The 21,396-nt window shown below is 43.5% G+C and overlaps 1 protein-coding gene across 1 annotated transcript in view; it reads right to left on the bottom strand.

Moving 5' to 3' along the window:
• The window catches only part of aars1 (alanyl-tRNA synthetase 1), a 55,359-nt gene extending 35,608 nt beyond the window's left edge, over positions 1-19,751 (bottom strand). The window contains exons 1-8 of the mRNA XM_078211143.1: positions 19,640-19,751; positions 16,578-16,740; positions 13,661-13,849; positions 12,839-12,984; positions 12,135-12,326; positions 10,452-10,596; positions 9,671-9,816; positions 3,729-3,837 (exon numbers count right to left, since the gene is read on the bottom strand). Coding sequence (XP_078067269.1) covers positions 3,729-3,837; positions 9,671-9,816; positions 10,452-10,596; positions 12,135-12,326; positions 12,839-12,984; positions 13,661-13,849; positions 16,578-16,721 — 1,071 coding nt within the window. The 5' untranslated portion in view covers positions 16,722-16,740; positions 19,640-19,751. The remainder of the gene's footprint in view (positions 1-3,728; positions 3,838-9,670; positions 9,817-10,451; positions 10,597-12,134; positions 12,327-12,838; positions 12,985-13,660; positions 13,850-16,577; positions 16,741-19,639) is intronic.
• Positions 19,752-21,396: the final 1,645 nt, after the last annotated feature.

Here is a 21,396-nt window from a genome sequence, read left to right as displayed (position 1 = left end):
AGAATAGCATGACTCGAATAAAATGAAGGCATACAAAGAATGGAATGCTCTAGGAAGAGAGCTAAAACCACATAAGTGATTTAATTATGGTGTAATTGTATTCTGGTAAAGATCAATTGGGTAAACAAGGTAGGAGAACCATTGTATTGAGGAATTGATTAGATCTGTACCGAATTGAATACACTCATATGATTAGATCTGTATAAAAGTCTGTAACAAAACAACTGGGAGCAGATCTTTCGGTTCACTTCCAATGGCCATTGTAAACGCAAGATAAAGTAATATTGTGTGGATTTGTCGTCATGTAGGTTGTTCTTTAAAATTTTCTTTAACATGATTGTAATAGTTTTAAATTCTTCCCTTCTTTTCGCATCCTGATTTACAATTATTTCTGGGATGTTATTTGTATCCTCTACAGTGGAGACAGATGTAAAATATCTCTTCAATTCATCTGCCATTTCCTTATTTTCCATCGTTAATTTCCCATTATCACTCTCGAGAGGACCAACAATCACTACTTTTTTTCCTTTTTAAATACCTGTAAGAACTCTTACTATCTGTTTTTATATTTCCAGCCATCATTCTCTTGTACTCTAATTCAGGATGCTGCTATCAAGGCAAAGTGATCATCTGCCTATTACAGAAATGAATTTCAGTGCTGACGTGATGCCAGGTATATACCTTCTACATCCCAATGATTGGCAGTTTGTATCAAACAACACATCCCTTTGGCTGTTTGAAAAAGACAAAATACTAACTATACCCAACCATCCCATGCTTATGAAACTCCAAATATAGGGTCGAACATCAGGTGTGATTCCCTGATTGGACAGCACCTGCTAAACAATCCTTATTGTGCTAAGTATTACACTAAAAACCAACTGAAGGTTGTCAGTTGGGCTCACAGTGTGACTCACCTAACCATGCTAGAAGCCCATATATTCCTGTCCTTTGCAGACAGAACAAAAAACAAAGAACAGTACAGCACAGGAAACAGGCCCTTTGGCCCTCCAAGCCTGTGCCGCTCATTGGTCCAACTAGACCATTCGTTTGTATCCCTCCATTCCCAGACTGCTCATGTGACTATCCAGGTAAGTCTTAAACGATGCCAGCGTGTCTGCCTCCACCACCCTACTTGACAGCGCATTCCAGGCCCCCACCACTCTCTGTGAAAAAACGTCCCTCTGATATCTGAGTTATACCTCACCCCTCTCACCTTGAGCCCGTGACCCCTCGTGATCGTCACCTCCAACCTGGGAAAAAGCTTCCCACTGTTCACCCTATCGATACCCTTCATAATTTTGTACACCTCATTCTCCATCTTCCAGGGAGAACAAGCCCAGTTTACCCAATCTCTCCTCATAGCTAAGACCCTCCATGCCAGGCAACATCCTGGTAAATCTTCTCTGCACTCTCTCTAAAGCCTCCACCTCCTTCTGGTAGTGGACACAGTACTCCAAATGTGGCGTAACCAGCGTTCTATACAGCTGCAACATCAGACTCCAGCTTTTATACTCTATACCCCATCCTATAAAGGCAAGCATACCATATGCCTTCTTCACCACCTTCTCCACCTGTGCTGCCACCTTCAAGGATTTGTGGACTTGCACACCTGGGTTCCTCTGTGTTTCTATACTCTTGATGGTTCTGCCATTTATTGTACAACTCTCTCTCTCTCTCTCTCCCCCCCCCCCCCATTAGTTCTTCCAAAATGCATCACTTCGCATTTATCTGGATTAAATTCCATCTGCCATTTCTCCGCCCAATTTTCCAGCCTATCTATATCCTGCTGTATTGTCCAACAATGTTCATCGCTATCCGCAAGTCCAGCCATCTTCGTGTCATCCGCAAACTTGCTGATAACACCAGTTACACCTTCCAAATCATTTATATATATCACAAATAGCAGAGGTCCCAGTACAGAGCCTGCGGAACACCACTGGTCACAGACCTCTAGTCGGAAAAAGACCCCTCGACTGCTACCCTCTGTCTCCTGTGACCAAGCCAGTTTTCTACCCATCTAGCCACCTCTCCTTGTATCCCATGAGCCTTAACCTTCTTAACCAACCTGCCATGAGGGACTTTGTCAAATGCCTTACTGAAATCCATATAGACGACATCCACGGCCCTTCCTTCGTCAACCGGTTTTGACACTTCCTCAAAAAACTCCACCAAATTTGTAACGCACGACCTCCCTCTTACAAAACCATGCTGTCTGTCACTAATGAGATTGTTCCGTTCTAAATGCGTATACATCCTGTCTCTAAGAATCCTCTCCAACAACTTCCCTACCACGGACGTCAAGCTCACTGCCCTATAATTACCCGGGTTATCCCTGCTACCCTTCTTAAATAACGGTACCACATTCGCTATCCTCCAATCCTCAGGGACCTCACCTGTGTCCAATGAAGAGACAAAGATTTCCGTCAGAGGCCCAGCAATTACATCTCTTGTCTCCCTGAGCAGTCGAGGATAGATGCCATCATGCCCTGGGGATTTGTCAGTTTTAATGTTACCTAAAAAACCTAACACTTCCTCCCTTGTAATGGAGATTCTCCCTAATGGGTCAACACCTCCCTCTGAGACACTCCCAGTCAACAAGTCCCTCTCCTTTGTGAATACCAATGCAAAGTATTCATTTAGGATCTCCCCTATTCCCTTGGGTTCGAAGCAGAACTCCCCTCCTTTGTCCCCGAGAGGTCCGACTTTTTCCCTGACAACTCTTTTGTTCCTAACATATGAATAAAATGCCTTAGGATTCTCCTTAATCCTGTCTGCCAAGAACATTTCGTGACCTCTTTTTGCCCTTCTAACTCCCCGTTCCAGAAGGAACACAAGCAACTTTGCACCCCTTTCAACCAAATAGAAGCTTAGGGAACTGTCATTCCCTGGTTCATTCCACAGGGCAATGCCTTGACCAGACTCGACCTGTCCTGACTGAATTTGAACAAAGCTGGGCGGTTAACTGTTCCATGCTGCATTCTCCACAGCAACACCTTCACCAATCTAAGTACACTTGGCAACCAATCAGCATTCTCTTCTCATGCAGTATGAATTGTTGTTCCCTGTTATAATTGGTAATTTCTTGTGAGCTAACCTGATGAGTGCAAGGCGAAAAGCTTTGATAGCATGTCTCTTTTTTCAGCAAAACTCTACCCTGTACCACCAAATAACTATTTATTAAACTTTTCTTCTTTGCTGGACTTTATATTTCGTTCAATTTTCTGACCTGCCATTCATCTTCATGCTTTTTATTATATGCTTTTTCTTCCGTGACTGAGGGGACAAATGTGGGGGTAGAACTGTCCATTGTTTAACATCAGTGCTTGTAACTGGCCTTAAGCTACTACACTGGAGTGGTCTATGGTGGTCTTCTCTGCATTGCTGTACAAAGGCTGTGCCTGGTCCCTTGCTGAGGAGCTAGGTCAAGGGATGCTCACCAATCCGAAGTTGATAAAAAGAAAATCTAAAAGTATTGAAAACCTGAAGCAAATCACAAAATGCAAAGCTCCTAAAAGAGAGACGATTAACATTTCATGTGTATTCTCTTTGTCAAAGGAGTCTGACCATAGAATCTACATTCAAATCATTTACCTGCCTTTTCTCTTTCAGGTGACATGGGGGGTTTGCTGCATTCTTCCAGCATTTTCTGTTTTAATTCCTATAGGATAAACTTTTCGTAAGAATTGTTCATTCGCCAATGATGACCAAGGGTGTAATATACATACCAAAGATTTCACCACCACATCAACCAGCGATGCAAAGAAACCCTTTGGTGCGTTCAGCTTCTCATGGGAGTATCGCACTGCTCTTCGTAAAATCCTTCTCAAGACATACCTGCATAGCAAAACATCTTTAATATCACTGGACTGTCACTTTATATAATCTGTACAGAAGGAGGTTGCAACCTGGTTAATTAACTGTTCCAATTTCTAAAATGAATAGAGAAGAGAAAGGCAATGGGCAGAATTTTCCCTTTTTTATGCAATGGCATTGAATCTGTCAGCCACAGCAAAGATTTTCTCCGTCGTATTGCTCAGAATTTAAAGTACCCAATACTGCCTGGTCATGACCCTCTCCCCACTAAACAATGTACTTATCTTGTTTCTCCGGCAGGTCCACTCGCTCGGTACACATCATAGGAGATTGGTTGTAATTCACGTCGGCATACCCTCACATTGATGTGAATAGATAATCTAACAGAGGATGGTGGGTGGGGGGAGATATCAGATATAGAGGTCTGATAATAACATGCAAATTTATTATAATAGGGTTTCCAACGTAGACTATTGGGATTCCCATTACATCACTGGAAGGGGCAGGAGGAACAATCGCAATGACACTTCACGCCAATCTGGACCTCCAGAATTTCCACTCCTGCCACTAAACCCACCCAAGAAGAATGGGAGTGGAAAATCCCAGCCAATGTTTCCGGTGGGATTTTTTGAAGTTCTATTCTCCCTCATGTCACTCCTTTGATATCACACGTTACAAAGAATGCTAGGACTATTCCAACCTGAAATGGGTCACAAAGGTAGCTGGATTGCTGATCTTGAAAGGTTAAGGCAAAAAGAAGCATATGAATGTATACAGAAGCAGCAAATGATCTGCTAACATTAATGTTAATAGGTGCTCCTTTCATCATTGCTGTCCCTTGTCATTAGGACACATGGATTAAGAATGGATGAAGCCATACTGGCTGGTAGAGGCTCTTTGCTTTATTCAGAGATTTTTCTTTCCATCTGTCCTGAAGGTTCTGCTATATCAGCTTTGTAGCTGGGCTATGCGGCACACAATGCCAGAAACTAGCCCCTGTACTAAGCAGCCTTTCTTCATGTGAAAACATGTGAGTGCAGCATGCTATTTGTCCAGAAGGAATCATAATCAAGGCCAAACATGTTCTCTTCAGGCAATTGCTGGGAGGAGAAGATATATTAGGAGCAAGAACTTTAGTTTCCTCTCCTCAAATCTGTTAAATGTATCATCCTACAACCACCACAGTTGTGAGCAGCTAACAGCACAAAACACTTGCAAAATTATTTAGGCCATTAAGGACTGTAACTCGGTCCTTAGTATCGTTGCAGTTAAGAATTTGCTCTTTGTCTACTTCGAGAGAAATTTCCTAAAGAAGTAATACATGCAACTTAAAATGTGCTTGGTGTGGGGAAGGTGATTACAAAGCATAATGGGCATGATTTAGTGGCCACACTAACAGTGGGCACAAATTTTATGAGATTTATCAGCTATTATGAAAGGCTAAAAACTGGATTTGCGCTAGCAAGATTTAAGTTTAGGATCTTCCCCAACCTCTGCCTCTCCATGACGCAATCGGGATCACGCCCACAGGCCTGATTTGCAAACATTATAATTAACAGCTTGACTCTGCTACTTCTGCCGTCAGCATACCTTCCCACCCAGCCGGTGTAACATCACGCTGGCCAGAATCACTACTGGCTTCAAAAACAAAAATCAGTTGTGGTGACCATGTCAGGGCACACAGGTAAGTATAGCTTCCAGGTGGTGAGGGATGTGACAGGGAGAGACCTACATACCCTACCAGGGTCTGGGGTGGGCCTCAAAGTGCAATTTGCATGAGTGCGGGCTGCAGAATATGGAAGTCAGAAATTTTGGTAAGCGTGGGAGTTTAAGGGATGGAATCTTAATCTTTTGCCTTCTTAAAATCTAACACACATTACTCGTAATTGAAGGGTAGACAGTTAAGTATCTTTCAGGCCTAAGGAGAGTAAAAACAAATTATTCTCGTGGGATAAGCCAGGGGACTTAATTGGGGCAGTTAGGAGACTGGCACCTGCAATAGGTGAGACTGACACTTTAAAAACAAGGCCTCAGAGTACAATCTGCACGGAGTGCTAGCTACAGCAAGTGGAAGTCTGGCATTTTGGAAGTATGGGAGTTTGAGAGAAATGGGGGAGGGAGGTATTGCTGTGTCTTATTTCCCTTATTACGTCGGCAGGTCAATGGGCGGCAGGAGCAGACACAGGCCAGAGAGCTGGGAGATAAGTTGCAGCAGTCCTACAATAGTGAGTGAACATGCCCATGTGATATCCCAGGTAAGTGTTTAGTGAGTGAGTATTTCTCTCTTCTCCCTTTTCGGACTTACTTTGAGGTTGAAGACTAAGTAGTGTGAAAACTAAAGATCAGTCGTAAAATTAAAATCAAATTGAAAATCTAATTAAATAAATTAGGGATACATGGCCAGACGATGTATTGTAGCTGCAGCATGTGGGAGCTGGTGGACCCCAATGTGATTAATAGCAACATCATCTGTAGCAAAAATATTGATTGCCCGAGGAACTTCGGCAGTGCAGGTGTCTGAACCCTTGCCCACAGGTTTGAGATTCTTCAACGTGTGGATAGCCAATGTGGTCCCGTTATTTAAGAAGGGTAGGAAGGATAACCCGGGTAATTATAGGCCGGTGAGCTTGACGTCCGTGGTGGGGAAGTTGTTGGAGAAGATTCTTAGAGATAGGATGTATGCGCATTTAGAAAGGAATAAACTCATTAACGATAGTCAGCATGGTTTTGTGAGAGGGAGGTCATGCCTCACTAACCTGGTGGTGTTTTTTGAAGAAGTGACCAAAATGGTTGACGAAGGAAGGGCCGTGGATGTTGTCTATATGGACTTTAGTAAAGCGTTTGACAAAGTCCCTCATGGTAGGCTAGTGAAAAAGGTTGGATCTCATGGGATAAAGGGGGAGGTGGCTAGATGGGTGGAGAACTGGCTTGGTCATAGAAGACAGAGGGTGGTAGTGGAAGGGTCTTTTTCCGGCTGGAGGCCTGTGACTAGTGGTGTACCGCAGGGCTCTGTATTGGGACCTCTGCTGTTTGTGATTTATATAAATGATCTGGAAGAAGGAGTAACTGGGGTGATCAGTAAGTTTGCGGACGACACAAAACTGGCAGGACTTGCAGATAGTGAGGAACATTGTCAGAGGCTACAGAAGGATATAGATAGGCTGGAAATTTGGGCAAGGAAATGGCAGATGGAGTTCAATCCTGATAAATGCGAAGTGATGCATTTTGGTGGGAATAATGTAGGGAGGAGCTACACGATAAATGGAAGAACCATAAAGGGTGTAGAGACGCAGAGGGACCTGGGTGTGCAAGTCCACAGATCTTTGAAGGTGACGTCACAGGTGGAGAAGGTGGTGAAGAAGGCATATGGCATGCTTGCCTTTATAGGACGGGGCATAGAGTATAAAAGTTGGGGTCTGATGTTGCAGATGTATAGAACGTTGGTTCGGCCGCATTTGGAATACTGCGTCCAGTTCTGGTCGCCACACTACCAGAAGGACGTGGAGGCTTTGGAGAGAGTACAGAGGAGGTTTACCAGGATGTTGCCTGGTATGGAGGGGCTTGGTTATGAGGAGAGATTGGGGAAACTGGGGTTGTTCTCCTTGGAAAGACGGAGGATGAGGGGAGACTTAATAGAGGTGTATAAAATTATGAAAGGCATAGATAGGGTGAACGGTGGGAAGCTTTTCCCCAGGTCGGTGGTGACGTTCACGAGGGGTCATAGGTTCAAGGTGAAGGGGGGGAGGTTTAACACAGATATCAGAAGGACATATTTTACACAGAGGGTCGTGGGGGCCTGGAATGTGTTGCCGGGCAAGGTGGTGGAGGCAGACACACTGGGAACGTTTAAGACTTATCTAGACAGCTATATGAACGGAGTGGGAATGGAGGGATACAAAAGAGTGGTCTAGTTTGGACCAGGGAGCGGCGCGGGCTAATTGTTCTTTGTTTCTCGTTTCAAGGCTTCATTCTATGATCATCTTGCTGGTGCCAGTACAGAGCCAGACTGCGGATAGTTGGGAACCTGTCTCGGGGGCAGGGAATTCATATGGTGTTCGTGGAAGTGGAAATGAATAGGGTTGGGAAGCATTTTCCGATCAGGGCCAGTGTGATCTCCTGGACTCGTTTCGATCACCTCAGGGGGTCGGAGAGGAATTTCCCAGATTTCTTTTCCCCATATTGGCCCTGGGGTTTTCACTCTGGGTTTTCGCCTCTCCCTGGAGATCACATGGTCTGGAATGGGGGGGTGGGGGTGAGTTAATAGGTTGTGATGAACAAAACAGCGTAGCTGTGAGGCTCAGCTCGGTGGATAGGATATTAGTATGTAGATAGGCTGGAAAATTGGGCAGGGATCCTGGATTCAGGATTCAATCCTGGACCGGGGAGCGGCGCGGGCTTGGAGGGCCGAAGGGCCTGTTCCTGTGCTGTATTGTTCTTTGTTTGTGTAATGGGAGGATCCCTTTGTCATGGTCCATGTAGATACCAACAACAACACAGGGCGAACAAGGAGGTTCTGCATAGACAGTTTGAGGATCTAGTCACTAAATTAAACAACAGAACCTCCAAGGTTATATCTCTGGATCATTACCTGAGCTGTGTGCAAATTGGTATAGAGTACATAAAGTGGAGAGATTAATATGACTCAAAGACTAATGTGGCAGAAGTGGGTTTCAGTTCACAGGGCACTGGCATCAGTACTGGGGAAAGTGGGGGCTGTCCTGCTGGGACGGCCTATATCTGAACTGTCTGGGACAATGTTCTTGCAAACCACCTAACTAGGAAAGCAGAGAGGGTTTTAAACTAAATAGAGTTCACAGCTCCAGGGTCCCGGGTTCGATTCCCGGCTCGGGTCACTGTCTGTGTGGAGTTTGCACATTCTCCTCGTGTCTGCGTGGGTTTCCTCCGGGTGCTCCGGTTTCCTCCCACAGTCCAAAGATGTGCGGGTTAGGTTGATTGGCCAGGTTAAAAATTGCCCCTTAGAGTCCTGAGATGTGTAGGTTAGAGGGATTAGTGGGTAAAATATGTGGGGGTAGGGCCTGGGTGGGATTGTGGTCGGTGCAGACTCGATGGGCCGAATGGCCTCCTTCTGCATTGTAGGGTTTCTATGTTTCTAGAGCGGTACTTGGTTCTGCAGAGGAGATATGTATGTAGGCTTGCAAAGCAAAAGGATATAGCAGTATCACAAGGCATCAGCGATAGGAAGGTAGAACAAGGATGGTCTATTCAGCCCCTCAAGCTTGTTCTGCCATTCAATGAGATCATGGCTGACCCATGACTTAACCCCATCCATCTGCCTTGGCTCCACAGGCTTGTCTCCCTTTGCTGAACAAAAGTTACTGACATCACTAAAAACAGATCAGAGTATTTTTTGCATTGCTGCTTGTCGAATCTTGCTGTGAAGCAAATTGACTGCCAAATTTCCTCCATTACAATATTGACTACATTTCAAATAGACTTCATTGGCTGTAAAGTACTTTGTGAGGTCTAGGTGCAAGCTTTTTTTCTCTTTTATGACACAGATGGAACCTAGTAACAATCTCCTGTCCATTCACCTTTCTGAATAACTGCCTGACAGCAGGACCTTACATGTAGCTCATATACAACAATTAAAAGTGTTTGCTAGACTGTCCTGCTTTAACTGGCAAGATTGATATTGTTGCAGGAGTCAATACACCAAACGAGAGATTGTGCGTTAGCAAGTAAACAATTAGTGTCCATTGGTTAGGATTGACAGGAAACTCCTCATGACTGCTTTACAGACAAAAGCTAATGATTACCATTAATATAATATTGACGTGCAATTTCAGAAGTGGATGCATACCACTGCATGATTTACTAAGGTTTTCCAACTTACCCTCTACCAGTGTTGTCTGGTCTGCCTCCATCAGACAAAGCAATTGTTATAGTCCTTGCATGATCTGCCAGCACTCTGTAGGCCATGTCTATCCCATCAACATCTTCAGCTCCCACCTTCCCAGTATACGTCCTGATGCCAGTCCCCTGGAATTTGAGAAGTTAACAATTGACACGCTGCTTTCAAACAGGGCATCACGGAGTGGAAACAACAGTTAAAATGTTCAGGACGTTTTTCTGCTTATAGTAAGCTGCTAAATAAATCTAATTTGTTGTTCCTCATCACCTAGTACCAGACAACTTTACAGAATGCCATGCTGGCAAGTCGTGTTCCTGTTTGGTACAGCCCTCATCTCCTGGCTTTCTGACATTAGAGGATAATGTTTCACTCAGGCAAGCCTCAAAATGGAGGCTGGTGTTGAAAGGCAATTCTTGCTTTAAATCTAGCACTGTAAAAATCCAGGACACGTTGACAGCTTTAGTCTCACATTGGAACACTGCAGCCACCAGTCGAGGAGAAGTTCTTTTTCAACACCCCAAGTGTTGGTAATTCAATTATCGGAAATCTTATACAGTGACATTAACTTCAAATATATTTTAAAATAAGCTGAATGGTCTCAGTGTTATATTACTCTGCGATTCTAATTTTGTTGCACCTATGAAATCCTTAACTACAAAACTCATTCAAGGAAGAGAGAAACATACTCGGATACAGATAAACAGGATAAAAGGCACCACAACTTGAGACTGCAGTAGATAAATTGACGTTTTTAATACTTTACTTTTTGAATGGCTTCAAAGTAAGGTTGAAACAGATCAGTGTCATAGTTTGACATCTTTTGCTGCAGAATCGACACCAGCCGTTCCAACCCCATCCCAGTATCAATGCTCTTCTTAGCCAGAGGTTTCAGACTGCCATCAGCTTCTCTAGAGATGAAAGCAAAGCAGCAATTAGGTTTGTCGATGACAAGATAGGCAGCACTGTAAACAGTATAGATGGAAATGAAATATCACAAAAATATATTAATGCATGAAGTGAATGGGGCAAAACTGTGACAAATGGATTTCAATGTCAGCAAATGAGAGACCTTGTCCCTAAAAATAGAACAGGGTACTTAGTAAATGGCACAAAGGTAGGAACAGCAGAGGTTCAAAAGACTTGGGAGTCCAGGTGCATAGATCATTAAAATGTCATGAACAAAAAATAATCAAAAAGGTTAAAGGAATGCTGGCCTTTAGGTCTAGAGACCAAGACGTCAAGCGGGCAAACGTCATGTAGCAGCTACGCAAAGCCCTGGTTAGATGGCCCAGCAGGGAGGACTGTCAATTTACAGAATGTACACATGGTTATCTGGACACACAAGCACACACACACAAGCACACACACACACACACACAAGCACACACACACACACACACACGAGATTGACAAATTTTTGTTAACTAAGGTATTAAGTGATATGGGGTAAAGACAGGTTTGTGGAATTAGATTGTAGATCTGCCAGGATCTCATTTGAATGATAGAACAGGCTCGAGGAGCAAAATTACCTACTCCTGCTCCTACATTTGGAACAGAAGTATCTCTTATCTGCTCAGTGCAAGCTACTGAGAAGCAGTTAAGTATACTGCTATGAAATTTTATGTCAGTTCAGTAAGTAACACAGTCAAAGGAAACTAGGGAAGCATTGGATGTTGAGTACCATCATTTTGAATTCATCATTCAATTCCCAAGGATGTTTCAACAGTAATTATGATATTTCTCACAGGAGAACCAACGAGCTGGTGAACATTCAGCTACATCACGTGCATCAACTGTAGTTCAGTTGATAGCACACCAACCTGAGTCAGTAGGTTTTGCGGTAAAGTCCCAATCTAAGGCTTGAGCACAAAAATCAATAATCCAGTACTGTAATGCAACATTTGAGATGCTTTCTTTCAGATAAAATATTTAACAAAGGCATCATCTGCTTTCTCAGGTGTGCATAACAGATTCCTTTGGCACTATTTCTAACAACAGCAGTGGAAGTTTCCCTGGTGTTCTCACCAAAACTTATCCCTTGATCAAAATAAAAAATCAGATTGTCTTGTCATTGTGGGTGCTTGCAAGACATTACATTACAACAGAGATTCCACTTCAACAGCACTTCACTGACTGTCAAGTGTTCTGGGACGCCCTATGGTTGAGAAAGCCTATGTAAATGCTATAAAAGGTTTTTTTTAGAATATTGTGTAAGACCCAGTGACCAAGTTTATCATCTGTCACTGTAAGGGAGTATAAGGGATCCAATTCTATGCCATGGGTGTAAGGTGAGGTACCATTGCCAGAAAGCACCTAGACAAATACAGCAAAATGACTTGCTTCAAGTGGCAATGTTGAGTTACTTTGCTTTTTGGTAATAATGTTGATCCAAGTCCTGACAGAGCAGGAAGGTTTGATGATGTGCTGACTGATGAGATGTGGTTACCTGTTGAACTGAATGAACACAAGGTTCCAGACCTCCAGAACATTAGGATCGTCCATGTTGACCAGGTGAGCAGCATCACGCCCTCCGATGCGATCATAATGCATCTCACTGCAGGGGCCACAAGGGCCAGTGTCACCCATCTCCCAGAAATTATCCTTCATGCTTCCCGGCAGAATCCTTTCCTCAGCCATTCTGAACAGAAAGATACAATCAACTATATTTAATACAGCAGCAAAAAGCCCAGACCACCTTCTAACTGCACATCACTGCTCTGTGCAAGTCAGAGACAGAGTGATTTTCTCTAATTCAATCTTTTACAACTGAAAAAGTATTTTTTTTACATATATTCTACTCCTAAATACTTAAATGATCCCAGAATGGAATTTTCCTAGTCCATTTTGCTACCAAAGTCAATTACAGATCTGCAAGGAGTTAACCAATCCCAGCAAGGGCAGCAGTGTGTAAGCATAGTCATTTCAAGCTCATTCCTCTAGTATATGCAGTTGAAGGCTTTTATGCCCCCCCCCCCCCCCAACAAAAACTAAATGCTGAGGTATAAAGAACGTAGATAGAATACATATGGAACAGGACTGAGTTACAATAGGGTATGACACTCAGCTCCAGCCCACACTCATCAATTATTGAGGAAAGGCAGTGAAAGGAAATTAGACTGGAAAAAGGAACTCTCTTTAATAAAATCTCACCCAAGATTTAGCCAGATTTGCTTGCATTCAAGATCCGGTTCCAGCCCAGCTTTCTCGTTCCCTCCAAAGTAAGTCACATAAAGCCTTTCAATGGGGATCCCAAACTCTTTTGTCAGGAGCTCTAAGGCCATCTCACAAGCCAGTGCCTACAGAGACAATGGAAAAAAACAGATGTGATCCCCACACAAACTGAATTACCACAAGTCCCCAATTCCGTTACTTTGAACAAAATAGTAGCATAGGTTGTATTTGTGGAGTATATGTAGAATGCAGATCAATTTCAATCAATAAAGAGAACATATATACTACATTGGAAATGGAGATGGTCATCTGTACCTGGATAAGTTAGTCTCCTAGTAATTTGAAGACTATGTTGGTTGTCTACTAGCAAATTAACAGCTATGATCTGACACTGACCCAATGTGATGGGGGCTTCCAATGCTACTTTGCATTGTTAAGAGTTACACCTATTTTTACATTCCTATCTTTGGGTTCTTACTCTGCCTCCAACATGTCAACCAAGTCACCATTCGCACCAGCCTCATTCCTTAATAGCATCATGTACAGGTGCTATTATATTGTTGGGGTATATTGTTGAATAATGAAGTTTATCGATCTTGTTGAGAGGCCTTTCAGGAATGGAGTCCACACATTACCTGAATGACACAGTGCCAAAGTGAATTAGCCCACACCTCCATCATACACACCCATTAATCACTCTAAAATTCAGCAAGTGTCATTAATAAGGTTTTAGCAATTTCACACATTTCTTTTCTTTATTTACCAGTTTAAGACATTTTCTAAGAAAACTGCTCACTTTACCTTGAAGTAATCGCCAAAGGACCAAGAACCTAACATCTCAAAGAAAGTGTGATGATAAACATCCTTCCCCACGTCATCCAGGTCATTGTGTTTCCCTCCAGCACGGATACATTTCTGAGTATTTGCAGCTCTCGTTAGTTTTGCCATTGGGTGGGATGGGTCAATGGTGTTCACGAAAATTGGTTTAAACTGCAAAGGAAAAGAAATTCTCGATAAAAAATGGTTCTTGCTGTGAATGTGGTTTCCCTTGAAAAATCTATGCTCCAACCCCCAGAGATGCTGATCCTTGCTGTGGTACAGTTCCATATCTGCTAGTAGTTATCCAATATTGCACCCAAATGGCTCATGTCAGCCATCGGGCTTAAAGTCAGAGCTGCACCCAACCTGTCTTCAGCAGACTTCCACACAGCACTCTACAATACAATCAGATGGGAATCTGGTATGACTTTCAACATTCCCTTCAGGGAGTGGTGAATCCAAGTGCAGAAGCCAAGCTGCAATCGACCAGTTTGGGACTTCTGGTCTGTATGGTTTATTAATATTGCACTCAGCAGTGTCTTTACCCGCTAGGTAATTAGAATGCATGTTGAGGGGATCGGTATCAGTATATCGTTTACAAAGCCGAAAATTCACTTGTATATGTCCATCACGGGATCAACTTGTGAGCATTGTACATCAGGTGAAAGTACATAATTTACTCCTGGCTAGGTTTGTGCATCTCATACATGCAAAAATGTTAGTTTCTACATGCATGCAGTATACATTAGATCAATGCTGTAATCCAGTTAAATTGTGGTTTCCCCCCCTGCCGCCCCTCCACCCCACCCCCACAACCTTCAGTTTACCAATCCCCATGAGCAGGCTCCAATCTCAAAGGCCTAAAATTTAATCCTGACCTTCCCACCAGCACTAGGCTGAGCCTGGGTGTCCCAAGCCTTGTTAACAGCTAAGGACAGAAACTCCAGCCCTCCTGACCTCAGACAGGAGCAATGGATTTCAGGATTCCTCCAATGAGACAATCTCTCAGCACTCCTACAGGTACAACACTCAAAATCCTGCTGTTTGAAATATGGAACTGTTGAAAAGCTGACCATTTTTGAAGTAGATAACTTTATAATTTAAGCCAATGCACACTGACTGGTTTGTGTTTGCTTGAATGCTGGGACAGGAGCAGTCATGCCTCATGGCTGCTTATCGACAAGCTATCATAAGTTCATGCATCTTCAAACACAACTGCCCACAAAGAAAAAAATACACCAAATTGAGTAACTGGACATTTCTTGAAATAGCACAGGCTATTCAGGCATTATATAGGCTGGATGTTCCAAGGATGCCAGATTTTTGACATCACACTTGTATTTCATAATCCAGTTCATGCACTGGGCAGCACTCAGGACATCTGCAGGTTCAGTGTCACCTTTGTGAAAGAGTTCTGTTTGAAAAGCTGGGTCATTTTCATTAACCTCAATGTCCGATGCTCCAATTCTAGTTAGCAGTGTTCTAGAAAGGATGAACTGCGAAGTAATATCTGCAACTCTCAGGTGGCTAAGACAAGAACATAACTCTTTAGTTGTTAACCCTTTATAACTATGCATCCTGTGAGTATTTCTTGTCACACTGACTGCACTCATTAGAAAGGTTCAAGATTAATCCTTTAAATACCAAATCCATACTGAAGATCAGATTTTATTTTACTAGAGATGAAATTATGCGTCAGACCAGTAATATGATCCAGCATGGGAAACACTGACAAGCAATAGGTAGGATGCACACTGAGATTCCCCACATTACGAGCTGCTGACTGCTTTAAATCATGGCATCAAACAGCGTGATGGTAAGCCATTTCTCTCCAAGATGGATAAGATAAATAAGCCAGTAATCCCATGCTACTATTGCACACTGCCTGGTATCTGCTTACATAACAGTACTGACTGGGAAGCTACCACATCCTGGCCTTCACTGTCTGCCACTAGTTGAACAGTAAACAGGAAAACTGCCAATGCTGGAACTGCATAGCAGGTTAGTCAGCAATTGTACAGAGAGGAGCAAGGTTATGACCTTTCCAATGCTACACTTAATCAGAACACTCTGATGAAGGGCAAGCACCCAAAATGCTTTACCAGTCTGTTTTCATCACAGATCATGTCTGCTATGTATTTCCAGCATTTTCATAATGTTGTAGTGTTTGTTTCGTCTTTCATATTCCATCCCCTGACTCCCGATGCAATCCACCTCCCATGGCAGCGGAAGATGATTATAAATTAGATTTCACTATTGAAGACACAGCCTCCCCAAATCCTTCCCAATGTGCTTTTTCTGTTCTGAATATAAAAGTTTAGGGGCCTGTAATATTACAGCCCAGTCCAATAACTATTTGAAGTCCAATTTAGGGTATGACAGAGAAGCTCGCACACTATCTGAAGAAACAAAAAATTCTGGTCTTTGTACTTAAGATGGGATGAACCCAATACAATTCACTGTTTTCTTTCAACAAGTGTTGTGGAATTAGCAGTAAGCGAACGTGTTTGCTAAAACCTTTATCAAAACAAACTAAAAAAATACAGATATAACTTTATAATATTCAGATCTCAAGTCTACATGGAGACCATCTACCAATCGGTAATCATCCCAGGTGGAAACAGCTCAGCACTAATGGGAAGATAATTGGGTTCAAATTCTAGGATGAGATAAAATGGGATAATGGGTCTTCTCCATTCAAACCTACACTGTCTGATCGCAACTGAATTGTGAAATGGTTAACTGGACCATAGTTTAAACAGATACAAATGAAGTACAGGTTGATGCCCCTCTTAACACAACAGATACATAAACATTTTGCACAAATATCCACATAGCTCACTTCCAAGGCCATAGAGATGAAGGATCTTCACATGAACATGGCAATCTGTTGACCTACCTGGTTCATGCCTGCATTGGCAAACAGCAGCGTGGGGTCATCGAGTGGGATCGTCGCTGAGGAGTGGACATACTCATGATTGTAACGTTTGAAGAAGTTAATGAACTTCTGGCGAATCTGCCCAGCATTTAGTGTGGAATCCATTTTGGAAACAATCCAGAGTCTGAAAGGAAAGGGGGTACTTGTTAAGTGCGTAATTTAAGTTTTTTTCACCTTTTACCCCTCCTTCCAAGTGACTCTTAGTTCTTCCTTCTTATTTCACTTCTGAGACTGTCCAGCCTTAAATATTGTGCAACATGAAACATTTGCATAAATTTGAATTTGCCTGGGTTTTGCCATCCTTCCTTAAACCAGCTCTTCCCGACAGCCAAAACTCTGCTGAATGATTTACAAGAAAACTATTCACTCCCTAATTCTGACATGAGAGACAGGCAGAAATGACTTTTGATATCTATTGTTTATGTCCTGTTAAACTGAAAGTATAACTGCATCAAGTTAAATCAGTGCCCTGACAGGTCTGAGAATAGTTTGTTCCCCAAAAGTAAGAAAAGCATTCATTTGATTATTTAAAATGGTGGAGAGCTCTCACCCTGATAATTTCCATTCATTGACTGAAGCCACCCGACAGTGATTTCATTTTAAAATAAATTACAGTTCATTCTATTTAGTTTATCCAATCAACTCCACAGGCTGTAGAGATAAAAACTATTTTTTTCCACTTTCAGAATGAGATATCCTTACAGAATCATGTACTGGTATAGCATATGAATATAAAGCTTTGACAAAGGGTCATCTGGACTCGAAACATCAGCTTTCTTCTCTCCTTACAGATGCTGCCAGACCTGCTGAGATTTTCCAGCATTTTCTCTTTTGGTTTCAGATTCCAGCATCTGCAGTAACTTGTTTTTATTCAATAATTTAATTGATCCCAAACTGTAATCCTTTTACAAAGTACATTTACAAGGAGTCCTTTAGCTTGTAATAAATAGGTCCTTGGGTCAAATGAGATTATAATACTTAACAGAAATATTACTATATACTTCAGCAACCAGACATCTGCTCTGCTCCTCTGGAATTTATTTTCAAAGATTCCAGTTGACGTCAGTTTTGGATAAAAATGGAGGACTGTTTAGATCGTCTTCAGGATATCAAAAATACATCAATGTGTAAAGACAGTGCTACCAAGGGGCTTCATGGCTTCGAGCAGTCCCAATGAAAGTCCTACTTTACAAGTGGAACTTCCTTCAGTTTGTATCCATTTCATGACACTTGTGGACCCATTTGTATTCTCCGTATTTTGAATCAAAAGTCCCTTTCTGAGGTGATCTTACCTAGTTAAGGTGTACAAAATTATGAAGGACATAGAGTAGATTGGAAGATACGTTTCCCCTTAGTAGAGGGGTCAATAACCAGGGGCATGGATTTAAGGTAAGGGGCAGGAGATTTAGAGGGAATTTGAGGAAAAACGTCTTCACCCAGAGGGTTGTAAGAATCTGGAACTCACAGCCTGAAAGGGTGGTAGAGGCAGCAACCCTTACAACATTTAAAAAACATTTAGATGAGCATTTGATATGCCATAGCATACAAGGCTGCGGACCAAGTGCTGGAAAACGGGATTAGAATAGATAAGTGCTTGATTGCGCAGACGCAATGGGCCAAAGGGCCTCTTTCTATGCCATAACACTCCATGACTCCGTTCTTGTTTCAGATTCCAGTTTCCTCCATATTTTGCTTATTTTAGTGAACAGCAGAGCAGGCTGGAAGGGCCAAATGAGCAGCACAGTGGTTAGCACTGCTGCCTCACAGGGTCAGAGACCCAGATTCAATTCCAGCCCTGGGTGACTGTGTGAATTTTGCACATTCTCCCGGTGTCTGCGTGGATTTCCTCCGGGTGCTCCAGTTTCCTCCCACGGTTCAAAGATGTGCAGGTTAGGTGGATTGGCCATGCTAAATTGCCCCTTAGTATCCCAAGGATAGGGGGATTAGCAGAGTAAATGTGTGGGGTTATGAGGATAGGGCAGGGGAAACAGCGTAGGTAAGATACTCTGTCAGACAGTCAGTGCAGACTCAATGAGCCGAAAGGCCTCCTTCTGGACTGTAGGGATTCTACGATTCCTGCTCCCAAGTCCTATGATCCTAGATGAGGTTGAGTTTGCCCCACCCATCCTCAGCATTGTACAGGAATGTCAACCTTGATTATGGCAATCTCTGGAGTGGGACATGAACCAATGCATTTAAAGGGCAGGGTTTCTGACACCAACCAGAGGCCCTCACACACACATATGGCAGCACGGTGGCACAGTGGTTAGCACTGCTGCCTCACAGCACCAGGGACCCGGGTTCAATTCCAGCCTTGGGGTCACTGTCTGAGTGGAGTTTGCACATTCTCCCCGTGTCTGCGTAGGTTTCCTCCGGGTGCTCCGGTTTCCTCCCACAGTTCAAAGATGTGCGGTTTAGGTGGATTGACCATGCTAAATTGCTCCTTAGTGTGAGGGAGATTAGCAAGGTAAATATGTGGAGTGACAGGGATGGGGCCTCGGTGTGGTTCTGCTCGATGCAGACTCAATGGGCCAAGTGGCCTCCTTCTGTGCTGTAGGGATTCTATAACTTCTATATATGTATATATCTGATGTTATGCATATATGTCAGCTATGAAATGTAATTTATAGTATATCATAGAATCATAGAAATCATAGAAACCCGACAGTACAGAAAGAGGCCATTCGGCCCATCGAGTCTGCACCGACTACAATCCCACCCAGGCCCTACCCCCATATCCCTACATGCGATGTTCTATGTGACATTAGGTTATATATATATTGCTTTATGTTCTATATATATATATATATATGTGATATATATATGATGCTTTATGTTCTATATAAGGTGATATATATTAGCAGTGCCAGCCGCCCATGCCCTCTCTATCTGATGGGCCGCAGCACCGGCTCAGATTGGAGCCACTTAGACTCCAACCAGAAACGGTTCCGCTAAATCGTTCGGAAATATAAACACAGCCGGCTCAGGCTCGGTACGCTTACCGAGTCCGGCCTCGCACTCACCAACTCAGGCCCTTCAGCCCCGGGGTTCCCTCAGTCCCGACTCACCGCCACCGCCAGCCGCCCGGCACAGCTCCCGCCCCCAAACCACTCCTATTGGCTGCGCCGTTGCCATGGGCTGGAATTGCAGACTCCGATTGGTTTAACGCATGTCAATCCAGATACCGGCCCCGCCCCCATACCGGCTGATGCAACTGTCTGATCCACGTGACTGCGGTACCTGTCAATCAATCAGTGGCGGTGCCGGCAATGTCTGCAGCCTGCAAATCTCAGCAGCAACTTGCATTAGTATGGGGCCTTTCCCATCTCAAAACTTCACACATAAAAATGAACAGCCACATAAATACTCAGGCAGGTCATAGGCTGCGAATCCTGCAGCCAGTACGAAAGACCTGCTGGTTAGATGAATTGGCCATGCTAAATTCTCCCTCAGTGTACCCGAACAGGCGTGGGAGTGTGGTGACTGGGGGATTTTCACAGTAACTTCATTACAGTGTTAATGTAAGCCTACTGGTGACACAAATAAATAATAACTCAGCTCCTGACTCCTCAAAGCCTGTCCACAAGGCACAAGTTGGGGTGGCACAGTCGCACAGTGGTTAGCACTGCTGCCTCACAGTGCTAGCTACCCAGGTTCAATTCCTTGCTGTCTGTGTGGAGTTTTGCACATTCTCTCCATGTCTGCGTGGGTTTCCTCCGAGAGCTCTGGTTTCCTCCCACAGTCCAAAGATGTGCGGGTTAGGTTGATTGGCCTAACTAAATTGCCCCTTAGTGACAGGAGGACTAGCTAGGGTAAATTCATGGGGTTATGGGGGTAGGGACTGGGTGGGATTGTGGTTGGTGCAGACTCGATAGGCCGAATGGCTTCCTTCTGTACTGTAGGGATTCTATGATTCTAAGTCAGGAGCGTGATGGAATACTCTCCATTTAATCCAACAACATTCAAAAAGCTTGACACCATCCAGGACAAAGCAGAGTGCTCGATTGGTACCCAACCCTCCAACTTAGCCACACACAGCAAATGAGTGGTATAACCAATTAACCTAGAGGTCTAAATTGAGGGACAATTAGAATCATAGAATCCTACAACGCAAAAGGGGGCCATTTGGCCCATCAAGTCTGCACCAACCACAATCCCACCCAGTCCCTATCCCCATAACCCCATGCATTTACCCTTGCTAGTCCCCCTGACACTAAGGGGCAATTTACCATGGCAATCCACCTAACCTGCACATCTTTGGATTGTGGGAGGAAACCGGAGCACCCGGAGGAAACCCACGCAGACACGAGGAGAACATGCAGACTCCACACCGACAGTGACCCAAGCCGGGAATCAAACCCAGGTCCCTGGCACTGTGGGGCAGTAGTGCTAACCACTGTGCCACTGTGCTGCAGTATTTTGGCAAATGAGGAGAAATAGTGACCATCATTTACCAATCCATAAAAACAAAATACCAAGAATACTGGAAATAGCATCTGTGGAGAAAGAAAGAGTTAATGTTTCAGCCTGGTAACCTTTCATAAGAAGTGGAAAAGATAATAGGTCTGAAGGACCTGAAAGCGGGGGGGGGGGGGGGGGGGGAGGGAAGAGGTGGGAAAATAATAAAAAGTAAGGTTTGTGAAAGATTGTAAGGCAGGAAGTATTTCATAAGGTTTAAGAACTTAAGAAATTAAGAGCAGGAGTAGGGTTTTCAGCCCCTTGAGCCTGCTCCACCACTCAATAAGATTATAGCTGACACGATTGCAGTCTTAACACCACC

The sequence above is a fragment of the Mustelus asterias genome, chromosome 4 (genome assembly GCF_964213995.1).
Source record: "Mustelus asterias chromosome 4, sMusAst1.hap1.1, whole genome shotgun sequence".
NCBI lineage: Eukaryota > Metazoa > Chordata > Chondrichthyes > Carcharhiniformes > Triakidae > Mustelus > Mustelus asterias.
Note: the sequence above shows the minus strand (reverse complement) of the source record. Positions and strands in the feature narration are given on the sequence as shown.